This window comes from Dunckerocampus dactyliophorus, chromosome 4 (assembly GCF_027744805.1).
Source record: "Dunckerocampus dactyliophorus isolate RoL2022-P2 chromosome 4, RoL_Ddac_1.1, whole genome shotgun sequence".
Lineage (NCBI taxonomy): Eukaryota > Metazoa > Chordata > Actinopteri > Syngnathiformes > Syngnathidae > Dunckerocampus > Dunckerocampus dactyliophorus.
This window is the reverse complement of record NC_072822.1, coordinates 9,178,332-9,204,853: the sequence shown is the minus strand read 5'-3', so window position 1 is coordinate 9,204,853 and position 26,522 is coordinate 9,178,332. Positions and strand designations below refer to the sequence as shown.

The following is a 26,522-nucleotide window of genomic DNA, read 5'->3' as shown; positions in this document are numbered from 1 at the left end:
GAACGCTCAAACAAACGTCATCAGCCTGCGTTGGAGGAATTAATCTTCGTCTCAACATTACCGCCGAGGTAAGCATATTTCTCTGAGCAATTTTGCGCAGCAAAACAGTTCGATTTTATGATTTAAATTGTATTATTGTGTCGTTTGTTGAGGGCCACGTTGGAGTTAAAAAATATCTCGACATTGTTTAGTTACAAACGTCACAGTTGCTAATGAGACAACATTGTTACATTATAACATATTTGCAAGATCAAAGACGTTTCCTCCATTACGCTAATGTTGCTGACAGAATTACAGATGCCTTTCATTTTTCTAACGTTTTTGTCGTCACTGTAGATGTATATAGACCACTTGAAACCCTTACACTCTGACATACAGTCAGTATTGCGAATAATGAGTCACTTAGGGATGTGTTACATGTGTTACATTCGAAATGTTCAATCTCTCTGCTGGCTGACATTGTTATTATGAATTGACAGCTTTTCAATGTGCGAGGGACCTTCATCAATATGTGGACCTATACCCCCAGACCCATCACTTATTCCTCAGCACTACAAAAGACCTGCTTCAGGTTAGTCGTAGACAGACACATAAAAGTGAGTACCCCTCACCAACCATTTTGTTGTATCTTGTCAAGGGACACCACCATATCAATGAACCTCAGATATAATTTATAGTAGTCAGTGTACAGCTGGTATAACAATGCGGGGATTCTGCGAAAGTGGCTCAGTCAACCAAGGCTTTGTGCTCAAGATGCAACTCAACAAAACAGAATTAAACGGTACTTCAATGGTGGTTATGCACTTAACACTGTCAAGTCCGGTTCTCTGCTTTGTGCTCAGTGCACGTTCACACAAAAGGGACTTCCGCTCAAAAGCGAAGCAATCCCAGCCAGTGTATTTTAAGCAAGTAGAGAAATTATTATTATGCACCGTTATGTAGAGTTCCCAAAAGATTATGACTACCGTAGAGAGAGGGAGGACCGCTGACAAAATAATGCTTGGGCGTGTAAATGCGCAAGTTTGCACTACTATACCCTACTAGTCTTTTCAACATTGCACAACTTTCATATATTAACACGTATCCAATTAGAAAATAAATCAATTGGAGCAACAACTGTCTTTTTTCATCTTTGAAATATGTCTATTTTACGGCAATATAATGCTATACCTCGTGGTGACCACTAGGTGGCACTGTTGACGTGTTTTGTGGTGACTTTTTCTTTGCGACAAGCTTTTCCGTATTGTTAGAATAAATGTTTTGTTGCAGTTGATTGATGCCTCAGCGTGCTTATTCGGGCTGAGTACACATGCAAGCACTGCTGTGACATACACGTCTGCTAACATTGGCCTAATTATTTCGTATTGCATTTTATTCCTGGTGCTCGGCTCAAAAAGTGACCAAATTTAGCGTATTCTCTCGCCTGAAAATCTATATCAATTATAGAGGATTTAATCTGGGAATGCTCTGTTTGGCAATGTCAGCACTCATGCAGCCCTAGACCATGACGCTACCACCACCATGCTTGACTATAGGCAAGACACAATTAACTTGCTATTCACGTGTTGACAGCTTTTTTGAAAATAGCGGCTGTGGGTTGTGTCGTTTTCAGTGGAAAGTAAAGCTACACCACTATACAAGCTGTACACTGACTACTCTAAATTCCATCCAAGATTCATGTATACAGTGTTGACTCTTGAGGAGATACACTGATACAAAATGGTTGCTGAAACTGCTCCTCTTATGAGCTTCTCTTTACACCCCTTGTTCAGGCTACTTTTTTGGAATAAGTGTTGCAAAGAATGAAGGAATTAATGGATTTCATTTTCTTTATCTTCCAGCTAAAGGTCGCATAGAGGGAAACAGAGACGGGACGTTAGCCCTGCTCTCAGGGCCCCTGGCTCCAGACGCTGTTCTGCACCCTGACTACTACAAAGGTCTCACCTCAGCACGTCGCCCACGCATTGGCCCCAGTGCCTCGCATATTCTGGAACGAGGACAGAGAGGCGTCATAAGGGAACTACTTAAACTAGATAGCTTTCCTGCCAAAGAGATTATTAAACTAAGTGAGTCTTCTTGTTTTTTTCTTTTTGAATAATGTTACTGACAACATGGATGAATATGTTGGAAACTTTGTTACCCCCCCTCCAGAAGAACCAGAGTTTGACTTTCGCAGAGAGAATGTCCGTCGGCTTCGGGAAATCCAGAGACGTTGCAAAGAACTGGAAGCTGCTCGTTCCACCCCGGTCAAAGCCCTCTGGACTTCATCCAAATACCAAAATGTTCCATCCAAATTCATGACACACCTGAAGGTGACAATCACATCAACACAAAAGCGCAGGTTTTTAGAAAAAGTTAAAAAAAAGAAAATAGTGGAGACCATTATGTGTGTCTGTCCATTCACACCCTAGGGAGTGTCAGTTTCTGCAATCAGCAGTATGCACTCTGACAAGAAAGTGCCAGTGGATGAACTTTAAACACACACAAACACAAAACAGTGCACCTCTCTGCTATAACCGTCTAAATGAAAACCCGACACATACTGTGGTTCCTCAGACAGAAATAATGCTAATAAAAGTAGTGGTTCATATTTCATCTGACCGCTGTACAGTGCAGCAGTTTCTGCAATCAACAGCATGCACAAAATCTTGTCATTCAAACATAAAATACGTCAAAATCAATTACACAAATCATAATCCCGTACAGAAAGGATACCATAAGATGCCAGGACTGTACCATAATTGATTCCAAGGCGTGGGGGAAGTGCTTCAATTGTTGAGTGTTTTGTGTGTTCCTTTCATGAAGCACTTGTGTTTTTATATTTTTATAATAGTACTTCTGCAGCAAAATGAAATGGGTTGTGTAGTTTTTGCGTCATCCTTTGTTACTGACAAACCAGATCAAGATCTGATTCTTGCAGATGACTTTGACCACCGATGTTGTCTTCTGTGCAGGTCACCAGCCCGGCTGTCAAACCACAGTGTCAAAACTTTCTAAAGAGTCACTCTAACAATAAATGTAAGACACCACCAAGACCACGCTCAACGCCCCCCGCTGTCAGCTTTCATCTCTCCAACTCCTGCTCGCCTATGCAGGATGAGAGTTTGCAAGTAACAATAGCCAAAAGCTAAGATGCACTACACACCGTGACTGATTACAGTATATACATGATTGTTATTTTGCATACAGTTCCAGGTTAAAGGCCCGAGCGTAGACTTCATCAAGTATAATGTGAAAGCTGCAGGAAAGACTATGCAAAGGTCCCAATCGATGACAAACCTCCGAGACAAACCAGTGCCCAGCGCCGTCAAAGGCCAGGTGCCTCACTAGTGAGTATTCCTGAACTGTATTTAACAAAAAAGTAGACTTATAGTCGCACATTCGGTGTCCTTGAACTTGTAGCTTAGAGCAGAGGAAGAAGCAGTGGCGTAAAGAGGAGGAGCGGAGGAGGAAGAACGCACCCGATCCCTCCGTTCCACCACATCACACCTTAATGGCTGACAGCGAGAAGCAGGAAACTCTAAAGTCTCTCCAAGAAAGTATGTTTTTCTTCTTTCAAGTTAGGGGTGTCAAAACTGCGGCCCGGGGGCCTTTTGTGGCCCGTGGCTCTTTTTTCTTGCCCGACGGCACATTCTAAGAGTATAATTTAACAAGAAAACTAAAGAACACAATACAATTAGAATAAGAATACAAGTAAGAATAAAGTCAGTTTTTTCAGAGAGAAAACGTTGCAATTAATTACAAAAAGGTGTAATTTTTACAAGAATAACATAATATTATGAGGAAAAATGTCATTTTATCAGCACTAAGTTGAAATATTTTATATATATATACGACAGCCGAAATGGAAAAAACAGCTGTAATTTTATGAGAATAAAGTCAAAATATTACAAGAAAAAAGTTGTATTTTCACGAGTTATTTTCACATAAAAGTCGCAGCGACTTTTATGTGAGTAAATGCAAAATATTATGAGGAAACCTAATTTGAGTAGCTTACAGTTGGAATATTAAAGAAAAAAGATGTCATTTTTCAAGTTGATATTGTGAGAAACAAATCATGATAAAGTTGTCATTTTTACAATATTAGGCTGGGGAAAACATATATGATTGCAATAAAATCATAATATTACAAAAACAAAATTTACAAAGATGTTTAAGAAGAAAGTGGCAATACAGTAGTTGGAAAATAAGAAAACAGAAAAAATGGGAAAAAAGAGCCAAGATGGAAGTTGATACTAATAGTAGGCTTTTTGACCTATATCCCAAAGCTGAGATGCATTTTTTTTTTCTTTAAATATATATAACTTAGTGTATCTCTTACAAAATATCAAAGAGGCTCTTGCATCCTTTCATTTTTCAGTATTTGGCCCTCGCTGAAAAAGGTTTGGACACCCCTGCTTTAACTCCTATTTCATGTATTGTTTCGGTTGAACTTTCTTTCTTTCTCCCGTAGGCCACCGCACCCTGGTGACAGAGTTGCTAATGCTGCCTCTCAAAGCTGACAACCTGAGTGTCCGCTCACGCCGGGCTTATCTTGATAGAAGACTTTCCGAAATCGAAGAAGCCATTAAAATATTTTCCAGGGATAAGGTTTATGTCAAAATAAATTCCTAACACATAAAGAGGGAGAGAAGGAACATCCCCACCTGCTGAAATATAGTTTATTGAACTTTGCTGTTACATTATGCAATTTGACAGAATGTTACTGTTCAGAATGTAATAATCCACCTTGCAAAATAAGCTTGTGTATGAATAGTATTGTATATATACATGCATTATTTGTTATTTTGTAAAGCAGTGACATTTGACATGTTTCAACCAGTTTTTTTTAGTTTATAACCAACAGATCGGCAAACAACACTGATTAATACGACTTTCTTTCAAAGAAGTCCCTGTAAAAAGCAAGGAGGCCTACTTATTTTTGCTAATCTGTCATTTACATTGATTAAGTGCTTGTTTATATTTGTTGCTGTGAATTGGAGTAAAGGTGGCAGATCGAGACAGTGGCTCATGATTAAAAATTACTACCAGAAAGTTTTATTCCTTTAGTCTTTTTTCCCTAATAATTTCTTGTTAATTAAAATGCTTTAGAATCGGCTAGTAACAGTGATGTCGCAAATAATTGTTGAATTTTATATGGTACAAAACAATGTTTATTTAGAAACGCAAAACGCTTGCTTGACAATATGTATGTCATCACTTCGTTCAGTTTGACGTAACTCCGCCCTCTTCTAACGTATCTCATTACGTAGTTCAGTTCAAGGACTCTAAAATGGGATACCATATGTGAGCTTCAACTTTCACATTTTCGTAGTATGCCCTGCGCCGGCTTGGCCACCATGATGGTAGGCAGAATCCAGAAACATTGGATTGTGAACATGTAACCCGCACACTGTTACGCCATGAATTGCGCCAATATAGCGTCCAAAATATCAGATTTGTCATGTTTCAGGTTTCCCAAAGACAAAGGCTGGTATAACACTGCTAGTTGTAAATAAGCAGGACAGTGGCCAAGACTCAAAGTATATTTAGTGTTGGAATTCTACACAATATAGCTTAAAGCTAATTTATTTCTCTGGGTGATGAATTAATCACATACTGAAATGTTGAGTTGTGTAAATACTTCTAGTTAATTATTCATATAAGTATTGCTTTGTATGTTAAGGGTTGGTAACACTGTAAGGAAGGGGGAAAAAAGCTGCTGCTCAGGTTTGTATTGCTATCTACATGTAGGTCATATTTCTGCAGTATAATGGAATTTTTACACATTTATAGATATTCATATATATTCATTCTGTTCAGTAAATAACATTCATTCGTTTCATCAATGTGTACGCATCGCGCATAACTTCATTTTACACTCGGCTCAAAGCTAATGAATGCTGCTGAACACTGCTGTGCGGCTAGCCCCGTCTACCTCTCTTGCTTACCATCATGGTAAACTTTCTGCTCATGGCGTACTACACTTTATTGCATTCCTTGGCGGTGATGTGCCGTCCAATCCAATTTAAAGTCCTTGGTTCAGTCATTGTTCATGCACTAGCCACTAGGCTAGTTCACAAAAAATACATTTAACTTATTGTACCTCTATCAAGACCCACCGGAATATCAACTGACCTGTTTTAAGGATTTGACGACTCAACCATGAGCAAGAGAAAAGCCCCACAAGAATCTCTAAACGAAGGAATAACAGACTTCCTTGTGGGTATGTGAACAAGAGCTAACCGCTGAGCTATGCTAATGTTAGCGAGAATGACATCTGGGTATTTTTCTAAAAGCAATAGTGCATATATGGAGTTTACATTTGAAAAATAGACGCGAGGTCGTTCATTTACAATTCATGTTATGTGGGTGTACACAAAGTGCAATATTAGATAGGAAACTGATATGGTTGCAGGTTGGGCATTTAAACGCCCCGAGCCTGCAGCAAAGACAGTCCCTTTAGTAATGGCTGTTATAGACAACATTTTGAATCGAAAATCTCTTTTGTGTTTCTAGAGCTGGCCAACTACGAGAAGAACGTCAACAGGGCAATTCACAAATACAATGCTTACAGGTAATGTGGTAATAATCAAAACAAAGACTTTGTAAATCTCAGAGATGGGATTTATGGCTCTTTGAGGGGTCGTATTTGACCAACGAGGGGTGGATGCAATTTTCGGCAGCTCCAAAATCCGTCCTGCCGAGAATTGCATGCACCCCCTATTTCTTGTTTGGGACATTTTTAGATGAAATGACGCCAACTACGTGAGAAGTGGGTGTCTTTGAAGCACATTGTGTGAATTACATACATTTAGGAGTCGTATTTGACCAACCAGGGGTGCATGCAATTTTCGGCAGGTTCAAAATCCGACCTGCCGAGAATTGCATGCACCCCCTATTTCTTGTTTGGGACATTTTTAGATGAAATGATGCCAACTACGATAGAGGTGGGTGTCTTTGAAGCACATTGTGTGAATTACACACATTTAGGAGTCGTATTTGACCAACCAGGGGTGCATGCAATTTTCGGCAGCTCCAAAATCCGTCCTGCCGAGAATTGCATGCACCCCCTATTTCTTGTTTGGGACATTTTTAGATGAAATGACGCCAACTACGTGAGAGGTGGGTGTCTTTGAAGCACATCGTGTGAATTACACACATGTAGGAGTCATCTCTGAACAACGAGAGGTGCATGCAATTTTCGGCAGCTCTTAAATCCTCCCTACCGAATACTGCATGCATGCCCCTCTTTTCTATAAATGAATGAGCTTGGTAATTTGTCATTTGTTATGCAGAAACAAATAAATCGAGGGACAACTGTGTAACAAAGTGCCACAGTTACATTGTGAATGTCTAACCTGCTCCTCCCACCGCGTTTCTGGATATGCTTGAATCAAATGCATCGACATATCTAACAAATATAAAGTCAAGAAATTCGTGCTTTGGGTGCTGTATAGTTACCCATAAAGCTGACAAAACGTACCATCGCTTCATTATCATGAAGTACTGTGCCTTAAGACTAACACGGCGTCACACGGTTGAGTTTTCAGCTGAGCGTGCGCGCTCCCGCGACCTGCATGCAGATCTCGGCATGGATGCCAAACTCGGCACAACACCGGGTCTTTGTGAGCCGTTCCTTCCTGAGAGCCGTTCAAAAAAATTGGCTCATTTGGTTCGTTTTTATATTAAGTTTTAAGAAGCCAGCCTGGCCTTAACTCGTTTTATCTTGTAAATAATCACTGGGAGGAGGAGTGAATTTAGATATCCCACCAATATGAGTTTGAACTATTCTGCAATATTGATTATAACCTTATTTGACATGTGTGGATGAACAGTTCTCAGCTGCGACTCCCATCGTCAGGTTCTCATGTTCATGTTAACGAGCCGTTCAAAATAACCGGTCTGTTAGTGAACGTCACAACACTAGTAAATCTGCATCTTGGCATGACTTGATATTTTCATAAGATTGCAGTCCACTGTACTGATTGTATCAAACCAAATTTATTTATTTTTTAATGTAGGAAAGCAGCCTCTACAATTGCCAAGTATCCCAACAAGATCAAAAGTGGTGAAGAAGCCAAGAAACTGGTACGTACACTGAATAGAATTTCAACATCCTCTAAACCTCTCTTGAACATTATTTGGCAATGGCCATAGTGAAAGAGACAGCATAACTGTATATACCCCTGTAGTTTATGTGGTAATAATTGAGATTTTTGTGATATTACAGATGAAATAGTAAATGTTTAAAAAATAATTGAAAATACATGTAAATGGCTGTTTTATGGCTGCCATGGATGTGTCCACCTCCAAGTGTACAACAAAACATGTCACAGATTTTGAGATATTGCTTTTTCACATTTTAATAGGATGGAGTGGGTGCTAAAATAGCTGAAAAGATTGACGAATTCCTACAGACTGGAACACTGCGGAAATTGGAAAAAGTGAGTCTTATTCTAAAACATTTTTAAATTGATAGGTCAAACTGTTGTATCATAGCTTCTGTTTCTTATTTAGATTCGAAATGATGACACCAGCTCTTCGATCAATTTTCTCACAAGAGTAACTGGAATTGGGTAAGAGGCAGAGGTGTGGACTCGAGTCCACAATTTTGATGACATTGGACATGACAATATCATCAAAGACTTGACATCAATGACTCGGACTTTAGTCTGATGACTTGAAAATACTATACTTGATTTTTAGTGAGTGTGTTGAGTAAAATGTGTGCCCGTTCAAAGTATTCAACTAACGTGACCACTGTTATATCATTTCCAGCAAGACAACTCATTTTCCCACAAAATCTGCCTCATTGAAAGCATCTATCTATTAACAGATTTCAGAACAAACAATGGTGTGGCTTACATTTCTGTGAGCGCCAAGGCAAGTTTATTTATAGAGCACCATTCGTACACAAGGTAATTCAAAGTGCTTTACAGAAAAGAAGGGTAAAATCACTTCATAAAAGGCTGAGCAGTTTTTTTGGTCCCAGGTCGGGACCTTACTGTCTAGCTCATTGAATCCTCTTCCTGCCTGTTTGGAGGCGGGAGACAAGGAAAACCGACACGCATGCACGTGGCAATATATTGAGGCCGGGAAAAATTATAGAGTTTATTTTTAATTTATTGTGTGATTAATAAATTAGTTTGTTATTGTCCCAGGCCTAGTGCCCACAAAGCATTTTTTTTTTTCTGAACAAGATATCTTGTCACGTTTTACTCTCGTGAGAGCTTATGACACGAGATCATGTGACACCCCTACCAGTGCTTATGACTTGTAAAGACTCGAAATTTTCAAGCCTACGACTTCGGACTTGACTCGTCTTGTCTTGGCGTGAGACTTGCACATCTGTACTTGAGACTGGACTCGAAACTTGGGATTAAAGACTTTTAAATTCCATTATTTGGATGTGCCATGTAACAAAATTCAGCAGTGTCAGGAGAATTTTCCCTCATAAAAATACTGCATTTCCTCAAATAGTGGCCTCCACTGTAATAGATACCATGCCTCAATTAATCACAGGGTGTGTCATCCACTTGAATAGCCTTACCACAAATAGACACCAAATTTTTCCCCAACAGGAAAAAAAAACAGGTGGTGACATTTGATGCCTCGTTCAAGTGGTTGATGTCTCTACCACAGCAGACATGACATCTGTAAAGCTGTAATTTACCGCACAGTTCCGGAACAAAAGCTGCTTAATAGTTCAACATTGACTTGGAAAAAAACCAAAGATCTACACAGCCAAGTAGTTTGCAGAAAAATGTTTTTTTAAACCAAGAGAGATCTTCCCTCTAGTTTGTGATGTAAGCCATGATACAACATACATAAAGTACTAATCAAAAGTTGGTACACGCTTGATCATGCTATTGAATGGGAATGTGTCTCCAAACGTTTGACTATACTAGGCCTCCCTTACTTACTAAATAGAAACCTGGTACTCTCTGCAGTTGAGTAAATCAAGACCCCTGGACAGTATTTGAGTAAATACAGTAGATGAAAGATGTAACAATGTGCCTCTCTTCGGTCTCCGCTTTAGCCCAGCAGCTGCCAGGAAGTTTTTTGACGAAGGCGTTAAGAGTCTTGAAGGTTTGTAAAAAAAAAACAAAAAACAATAAATAAATAAATAACATTACAACATGTCCATCAGAGATCCATCCTCACTTAGAAATGTTGATTTTCTGTGCCTTTTTTTTAAAGATTTGAAGAAGATCGAACACAAGCTTAACCACCATCAACAGATTGGACTCAAGTGAGTTTGTTGACAAGTTGAATTATATCCTGATTTCATCTCACACTATTCAATTTTACCTCGCTCAGGTATTTTGAGGAGTTCGAGAAAAGGATTCCACGAGCTGAGATGGAAAAGATGGAGGTGATGAAGATTTCTAATTATAATCAAGGGCTCTCAGGCAGAAAAAAACATGTTATGTAAAGCTGTTCTGGTGTCCTTATTTAGACACTTATTCTTGGAGAGTTGGAGAAGATTAATACGGAATACATAGGAACAATCTGTGGAAGTTACAGGAGAGGTAAACACATGTTTCACCACACAACGATATTGTTGAGTCACTTCACAAAAAGACCCCCATTTCAAATTTTCAGGCGCTACCTCCAGTGGTGATATTGATATCTTGCTGACCCACCCGGACTTCACCTCTCAGACAGAGAAGCAGGTAAGCATGCCACCTGTATCTAAACAGAACTTGTCGCCATAAAATTCAATGGGACCTTTATGTGAAACTTGTTTTCCAGCCTAAGCTTCTTCATGCTGTGGTGGAACATTTGGAGTCCATGGGTTTTGTGACAGACACTCTGTCCAAAGGGGACACCAAATTCATGGTGGGGCCCCCTGTGTACTACTAATCTAGTGAGGACGGTCAATATACACGCATTCGTACAGCACATAACAGTTTACTGACTCTTGTGTTACCAGGGTGTCTGCCAGCTGCAGCAAGGAGATGAAGACGAGGAAGAATACCTTCACAGGCGCATTGATATCAGGTGCCATGTTTTATATATTTCTGTATTTTTTAATAAAAAATGTTTTGTTAACACATCACTCTGCTCGACACCTCAAGGTTAATCCCCAAGGACCAGTACTACTGTGGTGTTTTGTATTTCACTGGGAGTGATATCTTCAATAAAAATATGAGAACCCATGCTCTGGAGAAAGGCTTCACTCTCAACGAGTACACCATAAGACCACTAGGGGTCACCGGTCAGTATCATTTGAAAAGACTTAAGAAAGGGTGCTTTCGATGCTCCAAATCAATTGATCTTTTTTAAAAATATATATGTGTGTATATGTATATGTATGTATATGTATGTATGTATATGTGTTTATAGCGGTTAATTGGTTCCAGGCCCAACCGTGATAAGTGAATTTCCGCACAGTAGGATTCCTTCTAGAATATTTTTGTAGTTATGGCATAGAAAAACTGTTTAAAAATCTTCTAAATACGTTTAACATTATTAGAGCCCTCTACACATGACATAGCACCCATGTAGTCACCTTTACATTCGTATTACCCAATATTGTGTACCGTATATATAATCAAAGAAAATAAGCCATTTAAGACATAAGTACGGTGCTAGTAGGGGAAGCAGAATGGGTGGCGGACAGGAAGTGATTGTGCATGTTGTGAGATAATTTAAAGGGATAGTTTGGATTTTTTTGACATGAAGTTGTATGAAATCCCCATCAGCAGTGTAGTACACCAAGAGTTACTTACCCACAAGTTGGTCTGGTGAGTCCAGTTCTGGTCGCAGATCCCGGGTGAGGAATGTCGCTCTGTTTAGTTGCTGGAGCCATTTAAGTAGAGTCATTTAAGTAAAGACTTTGGCTTCTCAAAACAATATGTGTTCAAAAGATAGATATATTTACATCACAAAAATGCTAGAGTTAGCTAGAGTTATCCGCCTAGCTTCCGGTCTTCGGACTGCACTGTGACCACAGTGACATTTTGTTTTTAAAACAGAGCAATGCGGTTAGTTTGGTGCTTGTTTTTCTCCCACTGGGAAGTGTATATCATGTTCATGACGTACGTACTAACTTTCTGAAGTGTCAGTTAAACATTTTGCTCCCTTGTTGTCATTAGACTAATTATATGTTGTCCTCAAAACACTACTTGTGTGTAGTTGTTTAATGAACATAAACACATAGGATATCCAGCCTTATGATTGTGATACTATCACAGGGGTCTCTATCTGGTCAGCTGATTTTGAGTAGCTCATAAAGGGTCAAACAATATTTGCTTCAACTCTTAGTAGTTTGTATTATAACTGTTGAATTCAGACTTTATGCCTTTTTATATAATGACAAATGACCACAAAATGGCATCAAGACGACCCCTACCTACAACCTGGACATTGAATTTATTCTGTTTTATGTTAGGCAGGACTGATTTCTTTATTTTATTAGTATTATTTTATTCTGTTAATTTTGTTATCTTGAACTAAATAAATAGTGAACAATTTATTTTCCATGTAGTCGTATTACTCCAAAACATGCATTAAATTAAATTCAGGTTTGTGTCAAATTGTACAAAAGTTGTTTCACACAAAGGCAAAAAAAAACGCCCAAAAGTTTATTCATTAATAATTACTTATTTGCCAGAGGCCCTTGGAATTGTCTAATGGAGTGGCCATGGCTAATAGCACTCATAAGCAAATTGAAAAATGTACAGTTAATCCATGTGATGGGTATTGGCCCATCTCATTCATCGAAGAACGGAATGGAATGGAATCGGCAGCATAAAATCCTGATTGTAGCATCCCTATTCATAATTCATATATTTGTATATATATTTATATCAGTATTTTACGTGATTTAGCCATTTTTATGCCTCAAAATGCTTGATTTAGGGGAAAAAAATGTACAAATCGCTTAAATATGCAGGGGTTTTTTTTCTTTTTTTTTTTTTTTTTTTTTACTAATAAGCCGCATTCAACCACGAAACAGCATGATTTATTAATTAACATTTTTGTCAAGTCGTAATAGAGTTAAGCCACGAAATTTGAACCGCGATGTGGCGTGGGACAACTGTATTGAAAAGACCTGTTGCTCGACCTGGATGACATACAAACTGCATACAAACTAAATCAAAGACATTTTCAATAAGTCAATAGCCTGATATTGGTCGCCATTGTTGTTTACACACATATCTGGTCTGGAGTGGTTCATTTGCAAGTTTGGAGGTGAAGACTGGAGGTTCACACCTCAACCAAACTGCACAATTAGAACCATACCAGTTGATTTGACACATGACCACAAACTAGATAAGGACTATTCCACTCAATTGTTTTGGGGGCCACATTTTCTTAAAGCTAAGGACCGGATGTAGGACTGCTTTCTTCACTATTATTCTTATTTTGTGTATAATGTTGAAGCAAGGCTCTGTCATATCTCAAAACCTTCAAATGTCTAACCAAATGTCCAACACGCCACTCAAATGCCATCTTCTATATGATAGGAGGGAGCACTCTGCAGTTTTTAAGGACACCAGTTGAGCAGCGTTTAAAGAGCATTTGAATTATATCCAAAAGTGACCTCATCAGGCTTCTATGATCTCCAGCATTTTCTGTTTGTCGTTGAATTATCAAGTCATTCCTCTTTGTGGCTTTGTTGTAGGTGTGGCAGGAGAGCCTCTGTTGGTGGATAGCGAAAAAGACATCTTTGATTACATCCAGTACAAATACAAGGAGCCCAAGGACCGGAGTGAATGAAGACAATGAACACTTTTAGGCCTTGAAGCACATTTACAACTGTGTGACTGTGTGTAACAGCCTACATAGGTGAAGAGTACTTCAGGGCATTTTTGTTCATATGTAATGTACAGTGTTTTTGTAATCATGTGTTTCTATCATCAAAGTTTTGTCAAGTCTGGGTGTGTGCGCTTTCAAAGTTGTTTTTAAATCATATTTAACAGGCTTGCAAAGCCACTACTACAACTTGTGACTCACCAGTCTTAATGGAGGCTGGCATTATCTGGCTGCATAGTAGTGAATAGTTCTTATGTACTTTTTAAACAGGAAATTATTGAGAGTACTGCATCCCTTTGGGATCACTTAAATGGCATGTATCCAAGTCATTGTGTGAGTGTGTGGGCTTTTTGGGTTTTTTTGTATAATGGACGATTGAGGGGGGGGGCATTCTTATGGGGAATAAGTTAATTGTTTCACACAGATTTGTGAGAATAATATAGTTTGTTTTGTTGGTAGTTTTGTAGTTTATTTTGGGGCATTTGTAGATAACTGTTGGGTAGTTGACTTAATGAAATGCAGCAGTTTAAAGCGATGCTGAAGGACATAATTGTGAGAAAAAAAATTGAAAATATTTGAATTCAGAAATTTCTGAATGCAAATAAAACTCTGAAATAAATTACCTTGCCTCAGTTGATTGTACACAGGGCATGTAAGTATAGAGATAGAAAGAAACTGCCTTTTACATATCTAATTCTCTAGAAAACCTGTTTTATTTCGGGGTCAAAAATGTAAGAGATCAAAGACAATGTACAGTATATTCGCGCCATCAAAAACACAAATGACGGGAGAGATAAATTTGTATTACCGATACATGTAAAAGAATTACAAGTTTTTTGTCAACCGCTTCCACGTAGTTGTATTTCTGTACATGAGTTGTTAAAAATTGTGTAAAACGTCGATTAAGTAAAATCTAGATTATTTTTTTTTAGTAAATGAGATGAATTAGTCACCTGCTATTGCTCGCTGTTTCCATGGCAACGACGGTTTCGCAAAGCATCACGGTCTGAAATAAAATGCAAGCAGAAACACCAGCGACATCGTCCTTGATCAACCAATCACGTCGCCCAACGCGCTGACATCAGCCAATAAGAGCACGGCGTGGCCTCTGTGTTTTAACGCTACACACCCACATCTACTCTCGTGTCCACCACTTTGCGGGACTCTGCAGACAGGAGGTGTCAAGCTATACAAACACCAAATAACAAAAGACAAGTAGGTGCATTTGGGAACTTTGAATGCAATATTTTTTTTACAAATTGTGTATTTGTTTTTTAATACGTGTTTTTTTTTAATGGTAACCACCATTTAGCTCGATCGATATTCCAGTCAACAGCTCGACCATGTTAGCATGTGATGCTAGCTACCTATTTCCTTCATTTCTGTGTAGCTAATTTAATACAAACTGTTATTGTAAATGCAGTGATGTTTTCAAGCATGCTACAATATCGCTTGATACAGTAATGTTGGGAATGTAATTGACCACACAGCGTTAACAAGGTCAGCTGCGTCAAGGGTTTTTTTCTGTATTTTTTTGGACGTAAATCTTAAATGACTCTCGTATCCATAGAAACAACTAAGAGCGCGCGCATCCACTCAGCCCTGCGACTGATGGAAGTTGTTATGCAACACAAGTCCAAATAGCTTGGCCACATATCACCATGCTAGTCATTATATAACTACAAACTTGCTTGGTGACAAAAGTAAATATATGAATTAATAAATGTACCGCCTAGTCATTAGTCTGTCCATGTTTTGGTTTCCCAGGGGAACCATGTCTGACAGGAAGGCCGTAATCAAGAATGCTGACATGTCCGAGGACATGCAGCAGGATGCCGTTGAGTGTGCCACACAGGCCCTGGAGAAGTACAACATAGAGAAAGACATAGCTGCCTACATCAAGAAGGTAAATTATTAGTCATGCTGCATGTTCACGCCCATTCCTTACAAAAGGTGCAAAACTGATGTTTTGGCATTAATAATAAAAAAAAAGCCCTGTTTCCATTTTTTTTTATTTTTTATGCTCTTGTTAAAATGACTTTCAACTTGACTCACTTAAAAGGATGCATGTGATGTATGTATTCTGACCAATGGATAAGATGAACTTTAATAAAAAAAAAAAAAGTGGCTTTGGTCCCAGGCCAGTCAAAGTTCTTTGTGAAGACCTGTAGTAGTCTTTGTGTGTAGAGAAAAATGTATGGGATTGTTTATGAATTGACGCAACACCTATAGGCCTGAATAACATAAGGAAATATGATTGAAACTGGCCTAGTGGAGTAATGGGTTGGATTTAAGTTTGTCTTTTTGTTCCTCTCCAAGGAGTTTGACAAGAAATACAACCCGACCTGGCATTGCATCGTTGGAAGGAATTTTGGCAGCTACGTGACTCACGAGACCAAACACTTCATCTACTTCTACTTGGGCCAGGTTGCAATTCTGCTCTTCAAGTCTGGCTAAAGCGCACACAAACAAAACGCATTGCTACTACTACATGTTACTGACTGATTTGACAAAGGCACTCATCATTCCAAGGCAAGAGGCCGCTGCCTTTTTTTGTGCTTTCTTTTGTTTTGGAGGATTAAAATGTGGCCATCTAAACAGATTAAACACCTGTATTTATTTTTGTCTGTTACATTGAAATGTCTTTTTTTAATTAAAACATAGCTTATTAAGCTTTCTTGATGCACTGACTATTCATTACTATAGTGTAATCTTAGATCACTCGGTGTTCTAGTAAGAAATTCCAGGACAAATGGCTGAAAGACTGACTTTATTAACATGTTTAGAAGACCAGTTTGTGTGGGTACACGCCATTAGACAGGCAGAAGGAGCCACGCAGGTATCCTCTAAGCTGAGGAACTTTCTTGATGAGCGGCAGGAGCTGCGAGTCCACTGCCTTCTGGTCCTCCTTCCTCTGCTCTGTCAGCTGGTACTTCTACACACCAAGAACAACAACCATTAATTCACGTCACCAAACTAGTTTGCAGCAGGTTAATTTACCTCTTTTTCTGTGTCAAAGATCTCGCCCTCCTGGTGGCGGGGCCTCCTCAGCTTCTTCTTCTTGAAGTAGGCATCTTTGAGAGTTTTAGGGAGCTTCATGCTAGAGATGTCAACTTTGGTGGTGGTGGCAATGACAAACTTCTGATGAGCCCTGCGCAAGGGGACTCTGTTCACGGCAAGGGGGCCTAAAAACAAGAGGAAAACTTATGTTTTCATATTTTACATTCATGTATTTGGATTGTGATATTTCAGCACCAATTTACCAGTGACAAGCAGGAGACCACTTCCAAGCTGCTTCAGGAAGACAACACGCTAGAAAAAGCAAAAATTGAGGGTAACTTGGCATCCAAATTCAAAAGGAAAAAATTCTTACTATAAAGAGCGCACTGAAACATAGCCAACAACAAACTTGGATGTGCTAAAGTATTGAGTGTGTGGGTGCTCACACATGCTTCACAGAACTTGACCACACAGCCGAATGTGTGTTATATACTAAATATTTAGACTTGTAGGCTTCACGTAGTCTTCATGTAGTCATGGTGGGGCGAATTTTATTGCATGACTAAATTACATGTATGGCGCCCCCTAAGGGTTGTGATTCAAATGCGTATGTAGCCATGTACATAACAGTTTTACAAATTCTGCCTGATGGCAGCCTTGTTTTTATTTAAACAATCTCCAATTTGACAGACGTGCTTGTCAATCATACCAATTTCGTGGTGATTTGTCTAAACAGAGGATGATTTGAGTGCAATTGACTGAGAAATTAAGCCAATCCAATTTATGGGGTTAATAACAGCACAGATTTGTCAGAAAAACACATTATAACAAATCGTCACTGAGTGCACCTGTTCAGGCACAACCATTAGTTACCAATTATTCCCCATTGTATGTCCAAGTTACTTTTACCGAGGTAATGTGCTGGACAGACTAGCATGTATAACACACCAGGGTAATAGAAGCTAAAAGCTAAAATTGCATCCTGTGTGGCTTAAAAAAAAAAAAAAAGTTTGTTTCAAGACGTTACATTTCCCACTCAATCAGTTTCAAGACAACCCTGTCAAATTATCTCTATCTATGCAGTCTTGCTTTTCTAACAATACCAAGAGCATAATTAAGAGGATGGGTACTTTGTTGATCTCCAAGAGAAATTCACAAGAATCCTACCTTTCCACGGTGGCGACCAGTTAGCAGGATGAGGACAGTTCCTGGGGTGATGGAGGAGCGAAGCCTCCTCTTGTGCTGGCTGAAGGGCTTTTTGCCATGGCTCTTCAACTTGCGAGGAACATCTTCTGTGGGATAGTAGCGTGGCTACAACAAAACAACCAAATGCTCAGATAAAATGAAGACTATGTGCGGCATATGACTGCAGGTTGTTCACTACCATTTGTATCCCTACACATGAACTTAAATCTTACCATCTTGCGCAGCTTGACTACACGGTTGCCTCCATTTTTGTCACCACCGACAGTCTTCACAACTGTGGCTTGCGGCCTCGTTTTAATCTTCTTCTCCACCTAAGGACATGTCAAGGTGCATTCTTCAGTCTAGCACACATGGTGGCTGTATCATTGATGGTAGTGTCCTCACCTTAGTCTCAGTGGTCTTGGTCTTCCTCTTGTACATAGCACGGCGGGCATACATAGCCGAGCGGGAGTAACGACCGATACCCCGGGCTAGAACCGGGTTACGGCTCCCGTGCTTCTTCTTGACTGGCTTTTTGTCTCCCTCTGCCATCTGTCATGTCAGTCAATATGCAACACAATCAACATCTATACAGTGTGGAGTTCAAAGTACCAAAACACTATAGCTACCGTTCGGAGTGACAACTTTACCGAGCCTAGCCACACGCAAGCCACCAAGTGACTTTAGCATGACATTTGCTGGTAGTCAAAGAGAAGCCAGCTTTAGAGATACGTGGGTTCTACACGAAGGTTAACAAATAAACATACATTTGTACAGCTAAACCCCAAATAACACCAGTCACTTGCAACACGTTTCCATGCTACATCTAGCTCGAAAACTAGCCGGCGGCCTGAAGCAGCCGATACATCAAGCTATTTATCTTGACCATTATTACGTATAAACAAGTAATATGAGCATCTAACACATCATCTAATCATATAGATTGGTTATGCGATATTGCAAGAATGTAAAGGGTCTTCAGTAACACCGATTAGATTAGATTTTATTCTCAAAGAAACACGAAGGCAAGGAACCCTTACCTCGCCTATGAAAAAAAGAACGACATCCGGGGAAGTGATATATATAAAGACGCAGAGTGATGACGAAACAGTGACTATTTCTGGTCTTTGTAGTTTCCAAAACATTACTTTGTAGTTTTATTGCGCTTATACATCATAAAAAAAAGTTTAAGTAAATATCACGTATGTTCCAAATTACTTATGATCCATTTGAATGTAAAAGCCACTTCATTTATTCAGCTTATAATATTACACGATCAGACAAAATATACATCAGTTAGTGAGTGCAACTTGACGTCTATCATGATACATACATTTAAAGTAAGTTTAAAGAAACAATACAAAACATAAAAATCAAGCATAAACCTTATTCAACCTTAACGTTAAATGTAAAAATATGCAATGTATGACACAGAGTTGTCTCAAAATCGTTTTTGTAAGACTTTTAAATTGGAAATTGGTTTTAAAATGTCCTCATCGTTTCGTCATCCTGCCCGTTCCCAAGACCGGAATCCTATCCAACACCTCTGGGACATCATGTTTCGTTCCATCCACCGCCACCAAGTCGCACCACGGACTGTCATGAGTTGACTGATGCCCTGATGCAGGTCTGGAGCAGATCCCGCAGAACATCTGTCGTCTCTTAAGGAGCGTGTCCTGACATTGTATGGAGTGCATACAGGCACGTGGAGAACATACACACTACTGAACCTCGTTTTGAATGGTCTTGAGGAATTTCCACAAACGTTGGATCAACTTTTGATTTTTCTACTTTTGATTCTGAATGCAGACCACCATGGGCTAATAATTTATTCTCTTTTCAAGTGGAATATTGACATCTGGGATGTCATAGTTGATTGTAAATAATACTAATCATGCATTTTCACCCCTTTTCAGCCACAAAAATATTAACTTTATTTTTTATATTAACAGAAACTTAAAAGTTAAAAAAAAAGAAGTGTGAGTCAAATTTGGAGGACTGATGCAGCACTGTTATGAGTCAAGAAAAAAAAACAACACATTTTCCAAAATGTAATTTATTGATTCAACCCAACATAGAAATACTAAACATGATTTTTGCTATTGTCTGAGATTTTTGAAATAGCACAGACGTATAAGAATGGGCCGATTAAAATACATTAAGGCATATACACAGCAAGTCTTTCATCAAACAAACTCATTCATTATTATGGATTATTCAAGTAAGGCAACAATATACTTTCATAGAAAACAGTCATGAAATCAGTCTTTTTTTATATTATGTGAATATGAAGAAGTATGTGCGCGAACACATTTTGACTGTGACATTCCTTTTCTAAGGCAGCAAAACTCAGCACTTTTCAAGGATGATGGCGATACCTTGGCCGCCTCCGATGCAAGCTGATCCCACGGCATACTTGCCACCTCGTCGCCTGCCACGAAGAACAAATGAAGCATTCATAGCGGGAGAAAATAACTCTTAATGACTGCGCATATTCTCATGACCCAGCTACCTGAGCTCGTGAACCAGGTGAGCGGTGATGCGAGCCCCCGAAGCTCCGAGAGGATGTCCGATGGCGATCGCGCCGCCGTTTACGTTGCTTTTTTCTGGATCCAAACCGAGGGCCTTGGCAACAGCCAAGTACTGGGGGGCAAATGCCTCATTCACCTGTGGAAAGCAATCACATAGACACAACAAATGCTAGAATTATAGCTCGGGCATTTATTGACCTGAAACAAGATTACGGGCCGTTAACTAGAAGCAGGCGATCATTGGAGAGATGCTGTTATTTCCAATATGTGAAAACTCAATTTCTTAACTTTATCCATTTTGGGGTGCATAAGTATGTGGAAGGAAAATGTAGCTTTCTTTGACCACATGGTCATTTATTACCAGGTATTGTATATTGTACAACACAGCAGCAACAAAACCAATGTTGCAGTAGCGGTAAGCAGACAGCATCAATACTGCTAATGAGTTTATTCAACAGGTACACCTGTACAATATTATAGGATCTGATACAAGAGCGGTTCTTAAATTTCTATTTATTTATTTATTTTAAATCAGCCTTTACGATAATGAGGCACAGTTTTGATCGACACGTTTGAATGTGACAATATGTAACTTTCATTACTAACCTCCACCAGGTCCATGTCACCGAGCGAGAGGCCAGCTTTTTTGAGAGCTTCAGTAATGGCTGGGACTGGGCCTGCACGATTCAAATAAAATGTAAATATCATTCTAAACCAGGGGTGTCCAAAGTGCAGCCGGTGGCTGTTTTTTTGTTTGCCCGCCGCACAGTCTTAACATAATTCAACATGGAAATAAATAAAATAAAATAAAATAAAATAAAATAAAATAAAATAAAATAAAATAAAATAAAATCTGGAAAAATCAGAAGTAATTTTACAGGCATAAAGTGAAAATATTAAGAAAAAAATGTCGTAATATGAGAAAAAATAACTTACATTTTAGTATCATAAAGTGGCAATATTAGACACACTATTTTTTTTTTAAGTCATAATATTATGAAAAACAAACAAAACAATAATAAATTGTAATTTTTGGATAATTAGGTTGTGGGAAATGTTCAAATGTTGCGTGAATAAAGTCAAAATATTATCTGAATGACGTCCACGAGAAAACAATTTACAAGAAGAAAGCTGAACTACTTGGAAATTTAAAAAAAAACCAAAATTAAATTAAAATAAGAGGCTGTAATCTTACAAGAATAAAGTCAAAAATATTATGAGAAAAAATAATGTCCTTTTAGTAGGATAGATTTGACATATTAAAAGAAAAAAATACCTAATTTTAAAAAGTTCTGATGTTATCAGAAAAACAAAACAAAATAAAGTTGTCAATTTTGGAAAATTAGGTGGGGGAAAAAGTCGTACATTTATGGAATAAAGTCATAATATTATGAGAAGTAAATTTCCAAACATTATTCAAGAATACATTTTATATACTGTATTTGGAAAATTAACGAAAAAATGGGAAAAAAATAAGCCAAGACCGAAGTTCCTACTACTAATAGGATTTTTCATCTATATCACAAAGCTGAGGTACAGTTTTTTCTTGAAATACTTCTTAGCATGTCCAGCATGTGGCCCTTGCATCCTTTCATTTTTCACTGTACTGCCCTTGCGAGTGCCACTCACCGATTCCCATGATGCTCGGGTCGCAGCCCGACACATGATAGGCCACAATTCTTGCGAGTGGAGCGAGCTTGTGCCGACTGAGTGCATCCTCACTGGCAATCACCACAGCAGCAGCTCCATCAGACACACCCTGAGGAGGAGCAAAACACTGGGTAACAAACATTGGAACTAAAATGTCCTTTCAGTTTGAATATCTTTTAGAGGACCACTCACTGAAGCATTGGCTGCAGTAACAGTACCCCCCTTCTTGAAGACGGTAGGCAGTTTGGCCATCTGCTCCATGGTGGTCTGAGGGCGCGGGTGTTCATCCTGAGCCATGGACACTTTGCCTTTCTTGGATTTTACATCAATAGGAGCAATTTCTGCTGTGTAGTGGCCAGCCTCATGTGCTGAGAGAAAGCAAACATAGTTCTTGCAAAAATACATTTAAAAAAATCATATGTAAAGAGGTCATATTATGTGGGGAAAAAATGGTAAGGTTTTCAAATAATTTGTAATATTCAAAAAACGTTGTAATGTTACAAAATATTTTTTACGTCATACATACAGTTACTGTTAAGATAAAAAGTATGAGGGGAAAAAAGTTGTAATGCTGAATATTCCACAAATAATAAAAAAAAAATTTAAGTTGCAAGAATGTTACGAGAGAAGAAGTTGTAATATTATTTAAATAGTTTTAGTTTCTTGAGAAACAGGCTGTAATGTTACAAATAGGGATGTCCGATATGCAGATATTGTCCAACCCTCAATTTCCGATGCCGATATCAGCAGATACCGATATGTGTAACAGTACGTATCTCCTGTCATGGAATTAACACATATCTGTTGTGAAGCTAATGGATACAGAACCGGCATTTAGCTTCTCAACGTGGCTGTAAACAACATTGTAAAACATCTGAGAAATGCTTGCAATTAGGCTGTGACATTTGTTTTAAAAGTCAAGAGAGTAGCCATTTACATTTTTTTGATCATCAAAAAGTCCACGGAAGAAAATCAAGTGTCAGAATTTTCATGTAGGCCTAGAACTCTTAGTGCAGCAGCAGTGGCGCAGCCAGAAATGTTTCATTGGGGTGGCCAAGGTAAGACCATTACTCATACAGGAGTGGCAATAAGTTGATACCTGAAATGCCCAGGATGGCCTGCCTAGTTAGCCTAAACCACACCTCTTTATGATGGCTGGAGGCCTTGTTTTGAAGGCAAAGTTATTGTTTTTACAGAGGGAATTCGTTCCACAGACAAAATAGCTCCATGGCTTGAACACAATATAGTTATTTATTGTAATAAACCAAGGTTATATGAACAAGCATTCAAGAAAATCAAGTCATAACACATACTACGAACGCTGATAGAACATACTGTATAAGCTTGCCACCACAGCGGCACATCTAGAAAATGAATGGATGGCAGGAGCAAGCTAGTTTGCTACTAGTCACCCACGTTTGTTTACACGCTTGAGATTCGGTTTGATGAGGTCATCTTTTGCGCACCGGCAAATATGGGAGCCCATAGGCCTATATACAGCATTATGTTTATTATCGGCTTTCATTATAGGGAAAAATACAGATACCGATATTGACAGATATTACATTTTTATGCCAATGTCGAGGAGATAATATCAATGGGCCGATATTATCAGACATCCCTGGTTACAAGAAAAAAAAATCATATTAATATGCAAGAAAAGAGTTGTAATATTATGCAATAGTCATGTTCTGGGGGAAAACGCTGTTTGGAATGTTATCAGAATTAAGTTGTGTTTTACTTAAGTGATAATGTTAAGGAAACAATTATGCCAAAAATTTACATGTTGTGCAAAAAAGTAATAATGTTAAATGAAAAACGTAGGGATATTATAAAAAATTGAGTTATTGAGGGGTCTTTTTTGGTGTAAAAGTAATGTTAAGGAGAAAAACAGTTGTAAAATGATGAGATTAAAGGTTGATGATTATTAATTTACAGCTTTCTCTTGTAAAACTAACACAAATTCTTCAACATAATTATTGTAGCATTTTGGAGTGCATCACTAGCCGGTCTTTGAGCCACTTAGTTTTATGCAAGATGGACATTGTGAGAGGTGAGAGGGTAGCTTCCCTAACCTGCTTTCCACCTTTGCTGTGTCTGGTATGCGTAGTTGTCGCATTCCTCTCGTGTGATCTCATACTTCTCTGCCAGGTTTTCGGCCGTGATGCCCATTGGGATTTTGACATGCAGGTCGGTCAACCCCGCCCATAAGGTGTCCTCCAGCTGTCAATCACACTCAGGTAGATTTAATAGAAAGTCTGCTTTTGTGAAGTGTGACAAGATGAGAAAGAAAATCCAACCTTGAGATCAAATCCAAACTTTGTACCAAATCGCATGTTGCGGACAGCGTAGGGAGCCTGGCTCATGCTCTCTGAACCACCACACAAAACAACCTCAGACTCCTTCAGACAGATTTCCTATAAAAAGAGAAGAATGCGTTAAGAAAGGACTTGAGTCTAAGGTGAACGGGGGGACAGGGGGTTACCTGAGCACCATTGATGATAGACTGGAAACCAGAGCCGCACAGCCTATTGACAGTGAGAGCCGGCACTGGGATAGGAACACCGCTCCTCAGGCCAACATGGCGAGCGATGTAGGGGGCATCTGCTGAGCTCTAACAATGAAAGGGCGCGAGACAAACATTCATTTTCATTATTATGGCCTGTTAAAGGTCCCCGATTAGGAAAAATTGACCTTTTAAATGCTGTTGTAACATATAGAGTTGTAACCAGAAGTTGACATATACTGTGTAAAAACAAACTAATTCTAGAATACTTTAGAGGGTTTTTTTTCTTTTTTTCTTGAAAGTCAAATGTTTACATGTGCAAAGATGAGGGGCCATCTATTCAATGCCAAAAGTCAACAACGCAGAGCACAGTGGAAGGCACAGTCACTGACAATGTGCATGTGCGGGCAAGCAGGGAGCAGAAGCGAGCGGTTATCCAGTGACCGAACACAAAGTCCATCATGCACGCTGTATATGGTTTTTGTGCGTGCAGATTTTGGCACTGATTTGACGCCATATACTCCAAAGTAAACTTATAGAAAAGGTAAATTTATCATTATATAAAAGTCTGTAGACTTTACATACATGCATGACGTTGCCCATGATGACACTGTTTACGAGCTCTGGTACCACGCCTCCTGCAGCCAGGGCAGCTTTGGCTGCATGCTCAGCCAGGTCTGTTGCACTGTGGTCCTTCAGAACACCACCATAGGTACCAAATGGAGTGCGCTTGGCTGCTACAACAAATACACCTGTGGAGAAAACAGAAGCAAGATTTAAACGTCATCCACCATTATTGTTTTTAACTGACTGAAATTCTAATGTGCATCTTTCATATGTTCAATCTAAACATAAATTGTTCACATCGGTGAAGTAAACAAATATCTATTCCACATCATGAGCTTATCACCATATTTGTGCAGGACAGATTTACACTTCCCATGTTCACAACATCCATCCATCCATTTTCTATACCGCTTCTCCTCACTAGGGTCATCCCAGCTGACTTCGGGCGACAGGCGGGGTACACCCCGGACTGGTCGCCAGCCAATCGCAGAGCACATATAGACAAACAATCATTCACACTCACATGGACAATTTAGAGTCACCAATTAACCTCACCTGCATGTTTTTGAAATGTGGGAAGAAGCCGGAGTACCCGGAGAAACCCACGCGCACACGGGGAGAACATACAAACTCCACACAGAAATGCCCAAGGGAGAATCAGGTCTCAAGTCTCGAGAACCCAGGTCTTCCCGATCTCCAGGCTGTTACTGTGTTGGCCAACTTGCTGACCACTAGATCACCGTGCGGCCTGTGATCAGTAATAGCAAGCGGTTCGTCTTCTGCATAGCGAACCAGATACCGTACCGCGGTTGCTTTTACAATACATGTGTAAAAATCGTTACCTTTAGCTTAATTTAAACACAAATCACCTTTTTTCAATGTCGACTTTACATTGTAGTTACGGTCGTTTGATAAAACGATGACGCTACATTGTCACACAAACTGTCGAACTGTACTCTAAATGCCGTAGTTCTGCTTTGATTTGAATTCAAACTTAGCTACTTACCTCTGAGGAGTGCCATGATGACTATTAGAAAGTACAGCAATCACACTTTTTCACTTGTATCTTCTTCTGTTAGCGCCAAACTGTCATTGCAGGCATTGCAGACAAATGTGGGCGACCTTTAACCCAAATCGTGTGGCGTCTATCTTTTTACTTACATAGGACGATTCGCTACTATTGTCGTCAAAAATATATGCAACCTCATTAACACATTTAAATAATATTTCTTAAAAAATAAATAGTTATTTTTAAAGTGTATAAGATGATGTATAATTAGATGACAAAAGTGAAGTATTCAAATTTCACCTAAGAAAAATACGCGAATGTCCTTTCA

At 39.0% G+C, this 26,522-nt stretch overlaps 5 protein-coding genes across 5 annotated transcripts; 3 read left to right on the top strand and 2 right to left on the bottom strand.

Moving 5' to 3' along the window:
• On the top strand, nucleotides 1-5,019 carry enkd1 (enkurin domain containing 1). Its single transcript, XM_054773840.1, has 8 exons — nucleotides 1-68; nucleotides 480-571; nucleotides 1,842-2,066; nucleotides 2,152-2,312; nucleotides 2,955-3,110; nucleotides 3,190-3,329; nucleotides 3,403-3,539; nucleotides 4,454-5,019. The coding sequence occupies exons 2-8, from the start codon at nucleotides 487-489 to the stop codon at nucleotides 4,612-4,614; spliced, it is 1,065 nt and encodes a 354-aa protein (XP_054629815.1). The 5' UTR covers nucleotides 1-68; nucleotides 480-486; the 3' UTR covers nucleotides 4,615-5,019.
• Nucleotides 5,020-6,011: 992 nt separating this feature from the next.
• polb (polymerase (DNA directed), beta) lies at nucleotides 6,012-14,590 on the top strand. The gene is made up of 14 exons (XM_054774935.1): nucleotides 6,012-6,205; nucleotides 6,499-6,556; nucleotides 8,004-8,070; nucleotides 8,352-8,426; nucleotides 8,500-8,558; nucleotides 10,022-10,071; nucleotides 10,183-10,234; nucleotides 10,303-10,357; nucleotides 10,442-10,514; nucleotides 10,588-10,658; nucleotides 10,738-10,824; nucleotides 10,919-10,986; nucleotides 11,064-11,203; nucleotides 13,616-14,590. The coding sequence occupies exons 1-14, from the start codon at nucleotides 6,145-6,147 to the stop codon at nucleotides 13,708-13,710; spliced, it is 1,011 nt and encodes a 336-aa protein (XP_054630910.1). The 5' UTR covers nucleotides 6,012-6,144; the 3' UTR covers nucleotides 13,711-14,590.
• A 253-nt stretch (nucleotides 14,591-14,843) lies between these two features.
• dynll1 (dynein, light chain, LC8-type 1) lies at nucleotides 14,844-16,428 on the top strand. Its single transcript, XM_054773480.1, has 3 exons — nucleotides 14,844-14,961; nucleotides 15,514-15,652; nucleotides 16,066-16,428. The coding sequence occupies exons 2-3, from the start codon at nucleotides 15,521-15,523 to the stop codon at nucleotides 16,201-16,203; spliced, it is 270 nt and encodes an 89-aa protein (XP_054629455.1). The 5' UTR covers nucleotides 14,844-14,961; nucleotides 15,514-15,520; the 3' UTR covers nucleotides 16,204-16,428.
• Nucleotides 16,429-16,503: 75 nt separating this feature from the next.
• rpl6 (ribosomal protein L6) lies at nucleotides 16,504-18,919 on the bottom strand. The gene is made up of 6 exons (XM_054773568.1): nucleotides 18,337-18,919; nucleotides 18,165-18,263; nucleotides 17,914-18,057; nucleotides 17,010-17,058; nucleotides 16,747-16,931; nucleotides 16,504-16,681 (listed from the first exon to the last, which is right to left on the bottom strand). Exons 1-6 carry the CDS (start codon nucleotides 18,481-18,483, stop codon nucleotides 16,529-16,531), a joined length of 777 nt encoding a protein of 258 aa, XP_054629543.1. The 5' UTR covers nucleotides 18,484-18,919; the 3' UTR covers nucleotides 16,504-16,528.
• A 1,060-nt stretch (nucleotides 18,920-19,979) lies between these two features.
• acaa2 (acetyl-CoA acyltransferase 2) lies at nucleotides 19,980-26,507 on the bottom strand. Its single transcript, XM_054774751.1, has 10 exons — nucleotides 26,192-26,507; nucleotides 25,204-25,370; nucleotides 24,598-24,726; nucleotides 24,413-24,529; nucleotides 24,188-24,335; nucleotides 22,305-22,480; nucleotides 22,092-22,221; nucleotides 21,069-21,139; nucleotides 20,444-20,598; nucleotides 19,980-20,362 (listed from the first exon to the last, which is right to left on the bottom strand). The coding sequence occupies exons 1-10, from the start codon at nucleotides 26,205-26,207 to the stop codon at nucleotides 20,281-20,283; spliced, it is 1,191 nt and encodes a 396-aa protein (XP_054630726.1). The 5' UTR covers nucleotides 26,208-26,507; the 3' UTR covers nucleotides 19,980-20,280.
• Between the last annotated feature and the right edge of the window lie 15 nt (nucleotides 26,508-26,522).